The sequence below is a fragment of the Phoenix dactylifera genome, chromosome 9 (assembly GCF_009389715.1).
Source record: "Phoenix dactylifera cultivar Barhee BC4 chromosome 9, palm_55x_up_171113_PBpolish2nd_filt_p, whole genome shotgun sequence".
Lineage (NCBI taxonomy): Eukaryota > Viridiplantae > Streptophyta > Magnoliopsida > Arecales > Arecaceae > Phoenix > Phoenix dactylifera.
Genome location: NC_052400.1, coordinates 5,952,937 through 5,959,107, shown reverse-complemented (window position 1 = coordinate 5,959,107; position 6,171 = coordinate 5,952,937). Strand labels below are relative to the sequence as shown.

Sequence of the window (6,171 nt, the reverse complement as noted above, 5' to 3'; positions counted from 1 at the left end):
TCCTAAATCTGATTTTGTTTTGCCGATCGAATATTTAATCAGCATTTTCTTTTAGCCGTATCACATCTTTTTTCTGTGGATCAAACACTATGAGCCAGCAATATGACACTCAAACAAAAACCTATTAAACTAGAGCTCACATGCCTACATAGGTTCAACTTGTAGTTTCACATCTTTAATGTTGATCAAACACTATGATCCATCTCCATCATAATCAATGTTGGAACTACCTCTTCATGAAATAGTCTGAAATGGAGTTTACCTCCAAGCTAAAACACCTAAATTTGTTAGATAAGCAAATTCCATGTGAAATAGGCGATGATATCAAAAGACAGATTCAGATCTGATATTAAACATCAGAGATGACGAGAATTCCCAAAGCAGCAACCTTAGGTTCATTATCCAACTTAAGGATCCGAATTACATAAAGATCAATAAATTTCATCAAAGCGTTATATTCTGTGACATTCCTTGCATGCCTGCAAGGATAATGAACTGCCGGTAAATTTAAGCCCAAGCGCAGGTAGTGAAAAAGGAAATTGTCGGGCTTGCAAATTCAACATTTATGCTTAGAGTAAATAATGAATGATATTTCATATTCTGACCTGATTTTTTTTAAAGATAGAAGTGCTTGAAGAACTTTTGAAGGTATTCCACAAAAAAAACCAGGTATATAATCAAAGGTCAAGTATCTACGACTTAGATTTTGGGGGTAACAACATACGCAGAGCCTTCTGGATCCTTACCATGTATTATGATAATACATTCTTAGATATAATACTCTGTTATTTCCAACAGCAGCAAATATATTGATTTTCTGCTACTTTTTATATGATAAATGAATTGATCTTGATTACCAATATATGCATATACTATTATAAGAATATGACCAGAAAAACACAAGCAAAAACAATGTCAAATATTAAGTAAAATGGAAGTTGTATTCCAGAAGTATATGACTCTTGAATTACGATGAAATGCTAGATGGGTAAAACCCGTAAGCCAAAAAGATGATGGTTTACTGCATAGACTGAAATCGTTTCATGATGAGAACACTCATCTCCACATATCGCTGAGCACAATTGGTAAGGCATGTGGATTCACTGGAGCTGAACTTGCTGCCGGGAGTACTGGTAATGCATTTGTCCCAGCATACATTAGTAATCTTGCCCACCATCTCGCTAACCATAGCTTTCTGCTTCTCTTGCTGCAGAATTTCAATCATTTGAATCAAATTTTTGATGTCATGCATTTTGTATCCTCAGTAAACAACAAAGATTTTTATTTCTTAAACATGTACTGGTAATGGTGAACAAGGACGTTTTTTGGTACAATGGTGACTTAGGACCTTTGTAGCAATATGATAAATGTCTTTAAAAGAAGGAAATGCACAGAGCACAATATTTGTGTTTCATGCACTGTGTATTTGAAAGATCTGCTACCCAAAATCACGAAATGTACAAACACACTCACATTTATGTACATTGAAACTTCACAAAATCCAATCCACATTATTTGCCTTTTTGCAGATTCAGGCCCCATTTGTTGTTGTCGTGTTCTTGCAGATTAAGGCAACATTTTAGTAGGAATGGGCCTAAATTAAAATTTTTAGATGTTTCTGCCACTAGTTCTAGTGGATACTTTCTAGCCATATATTTAAGCAGAGTTGAATCCACATATTTAAAAAGCTAATGCACATTGTTGAGTATATAAAGATCAAAGGGCTGAAGATTATCCATGTGCCAGCTGCCAGAGGAAAAAGCAACTGAAAATTTGGACAAAAAGAAAAGAGAGAAGTGGCCCAAATTTGCAAAACAAAAATAGAGCAGCAGATTATATAAAACTTCCTATATGTGTGTGTATGTATATGTATCTATGCATGCATGTATGCATATTCTTTGTTGTTACAAAGTTCATACTTGAAAGGAAAATCACTAATTAATGCTAGAAATTTTGAAGAACATGTAGTTATCAGAAATTGAATCTCAAATAATAAAACAATGTTATTACATTTTCTTCTCAATCTTTCATCATAATGACGGATAGCAAATTAGAAATCACAGGATCCTGTGGAAAAACACTGAATTTTTATAACATAGTTACAAACATGTCCAACAGGAATATCTTATCTGAATACGAAAGTAGCAATCCTTTTCATCATTTTAGAAAATAAAAAAAAAACAAAGTTTGGACAATTCAAATAATGCAAATGAGCAATTTCGCTTATTTTTACTATGTTGACAACATCATTATCTAGTGCATATATAACTTTATTTCCATGTCATAAATCACACGGCTGATGAAGAAAGTATAAAAACCACAAGAATAACGAATAACCTGATGTAAGCAAGGTGCAAGCAAAGATCTGGGTCATCTTTCATTATTGAGAAAGTTTTGAGCACTTTACATTGGTCCTAGCATCTTAAATAAGCATATGGGAAAAGAAAGACTTGGTGATGTCCGAGTGGCTTGGTGAAATATTGATGGCAGTCCTAATTCATAATCAAGCTAGTGCCCCCACTGAAATTGAGATCATAGCGAGAAGGTTTATATGGAAGAATCAAGATATTGTTAAGGCACATATTTGTTGGGTTGGCAAGTCGTCATTAGAAAGCAGGGAGGGAAAGAGGGGGGGGGGTGAGGGAGGGAGGGAGAGAGAGAAGGAATTGGAGAATTGCCTGTTAAAGACCTGATATTATGGAATCCAAATGGCATATGATCCAATCTGTCAGTGCTAGGTAGACCACTCAGAATGGTGAATGGACTAGACGAAAGGGGAACACATCTCTAATATGGAAATTTATAAATCAAATGTATGTTAAAGACCCTGAATTAAATGAACAGGCTGTTCTGATTAAGCAAGCAGGGGAATATTGTGGAATCCAAATGGAATCTGGATCTGATTTGTCAGCGCCAACTAGACCTCTCACAGTGGTGAATGGACTAGATGAAGGGGGAAGAGATCTGCAATACAGACATTGATGAATCAAATGTATGTTGAAATTCAGCCAGAGATTCATGAGAGAGGGTATTTGAGAGGATGGATATCTTCAGGGACCATTAACTCTATGAACCCCCTCAAATCATCAGCCTTTTTCCTCTGAACATGGATAAGGCCTCTTCCTACAATAACGTTTCTCATTATTTCTCCCTTGCAGATCTTATCATGTACTTCTTCAAATTGGAGCAGACACTTGATAAATTAAACAAACACAAAATAAGGATAAAAGAGGACAGAATGGGTATTGTCTGACTTACATGGGAGATGTGGACAAGCAGATGACTGGTTTTGAGCGCATTTATAATCATGTGGATAAAGTATAAGGAATTTGTAAGCTCCAATTAAGAGATCAATAAGAAGATCAGATAATGCAGCTTTGACATAAGGATGTTCCTAACTTCCTATACAATAATAAAATGCTTATTGTTGATGCTTCCTATAGATATGGATTCAGATATTTAGTTTAAAACATACTGGATGAAATTTTACTGCACATGAGATCCTCCATTATTTACAAAATCAATATGATGTCATCTGAAAAAGAGTGAAACGAAACATCCCAAATAAACACCTATTTTTCTCCTCTTGAGATCACAAAACCTAATAATTTCATATGAATCACATTGTTTCAGACACGATTCAGAGCTATAAAAGAGAAACATATTCTAATATTCATTAAGGGTCATATATACAATGCGTGCCTATGAGACAGATCTTCAAATGGTTACCAAAACTCCCAATATATGTTACAATAAAATTCTTTAGCCATGGACAGGCTTTTTACAAGGAAAATCTATGCATAGCACTACATTCATGAAGCCACTCCCTTTCGGTATGGTGCCTGATGAATAGCCCAACCCTCCATAGATCATGCTAACCTTCCATGAATGATGTACAAATAGTGCAACACTTGAAATATGAAAACTTCATAAATTTTTCAATTAGGAATCAACTTTAAGGATCCTTCTTTGCCTTTAGTTAATTCCTAACTTCCTATTGAAATCCGAAACCCCTCAAACTAGAAAATATCTAAAATCTGTTTGTACTCATCCATCCAAGTTTTCTTTGGGTTTCCTATCTCTTTACTAACTTAATAATATGAATTCAAGACCTTCTCACTGACACTGTTTATGGCCTACTATATCACCATGTCTAAACATTTCCATTCAATCCAATGCTAAAAATGCTTAAAAAGTTAAAATCTTCTCCATTATGGCCATTTCTCACCTACCCTTCTGAGCATTACTATGTATCTACTTAAAACATCCTCATTCTTGTATGACATAGACCAGCATTCCAACACACAACATAAATCTAGGCCATTGGCTATCATATGCACATCTCACTTCATCCACCATTCTATAATCCTACTCAAAATCATCCAAACATTTCTCTTCTCCTTCCAACATTAAATCCAATGCACAAAGAACCTTTTGCAAAAAAAAACTAATCTCCATTGACCTCAGGTCCTTAACCACATATTCTATCCACTTATATATCTCCTAAAGCTGTATCCTTCTCTAGTCTAACTTATTTCAAGTCCTCAATCCGTTTATCTTCCTTTCATCATTCCAATCGAGTTTTCCTTGCAATTTCTCGACAACATGCCTCCTTGAACAGCTGCCTTTGCAATGAAAACTGTTTCCTGCTAAAGCTTTTCTGACCTCCATTATCGTTCTGCCCATTGAGCCCTTAGGTCTAGATTCAAATATGAAGAAGACTTTTTAAAATGTCAAGCGAATCACCTTGACAACAAAAGTGGGTTTTGGACAAGTTTGTGATGTAATGCTCACATCTGTTAGAGAGAGCCTTCCATTAGGGCTATAGACACCTTATATCTTTTTTCTAGCTTCAAAAAAATGCAGGAAAAATCTCTCGTAGACCTATATCCAAGCCCAAAGACTATTCTTCCTTCCACCTTACACCTCCTATGAATGAGCCTGAGTGGGAAAAATCTCCGCATACCAAAGGTTCTTTACTAAGCTTAGGAACTGTGCTTGCCATCTCGACTCATTCATGCAGTCAACCTACCATTTCCGAGGGTCAAATCCCCAGTAAGCGGTTCAGAAGAGCCCGATTCGCTTTTCGTTGCTAGAGTTTCAGTCTTGATCTAGTGTTTTCTGTTACTTGCTCTTTCTAGTTGAGGCAGAGCAAACAAGGACTGGATCAGTGTAGAAAGACTGCTAAGTCTTTAAAGTGAACTACGATCACTTTCTTTCCTCTTGGTCTTTGTCATTAAGGCCGGTGCTGTAAGGTCCAAGACTTCTACCGATCACGAACAAATGGGAAATTGGAATAAGCAAGCACAAAGGGAGGGCAAAACGATAGGCTTTTCAGACATGCTTTAGACCGAAAAAGAAACTAACATTACCCCTTTCCGTGGGAAAAGCTAACTCTGAAAGCACTGAATCGCAGCGAGGTAAGAAACTGGAATCTTAAGAACTCCAACACAAGGCCATCGTTGTTCCCAAATCCACAATTCCAAGTCCCCAGATGTACTGAAAACAGCCACCTAAAAAGAATTTTTCTATGAAAAAACCTACCTGAATTTCACTAAAGAGAGAGATTTAGCAAAAGCGCAGCACTCGAAAATTGCATCAAAAATGGAATTTTTGAATATAATTCAGTAAAATTCAGGAATGTTCAGCCGCAGGGAAAAGTAATCGTGCTAGGGACACCGGATTATTTTAGGAGAATAGAAGAAGAAAGCAGTGGATCTAACCTCGAGGAATCGCTGCAGCTCGGCGGAGTTCTCCATCTCAACTCTTCTCGGCAAACCCTAGGGTTAGATCATTAGATTGCTCGCCATAAAACCCTAAAAACCCCACTTGTAATTGTAGGGCCCAAAATAGCTGTAATGGCCTACAAGGCCTTGTACCGGGCCCAAAATGTTTGTGTCAGGCTAGGTTGGGCTTGAGGAACCTGACCCATCCCCATGGAGAACCCTACTCACTTGTTTCTCGAAGAAATTGATGGAAAAAAAAAATTGTTATTATGCACACAACACCTAAACAAAGAACTTTAAACCCACTATCAAATTTAATTTTAGTGGTTGAAAAATAAAGATATGAGTTATTGGATTTGGTCTAGAAGGTCTAAAATATTTGTATACGAAAGCATATATATATTTTGATCCTCTAGAGTATGAGTTATATATCATATTATATTTA

General features: G+C 36.3%; 1 protein-coding gene across 1 annotated transcript; it reads right to left on the bottom strand.

The window, feature by feature from the left end:
• Window positions 1–849: 849 nt before the first annotated feature.
• On the bottom strand, window positions 850–5,797 carry LOC103723912 (mitochondrial import inner membrane translocase subunit TIM8). The gene is made up of 2 exons (XM_008815004.3): window positions 5,724–5,797; window positions 850–1,207 (listed from the first exon to the last, which is right to left on the bottom strand). Exons 1-2 carry the CDS (start codon window positions 5,757–5,759, stop codon window positions 1,019–1,021), a joined length of 225 nt encoding a protein of 74 aa, XP_008813226.1. The 5' UTR covers window positions 5,760–5,797; the 3' UTR covers window positions 850–1,018.
• Between the last annotated feature and the right edge of the window lie 374 nt (window positions 5,798–6,171).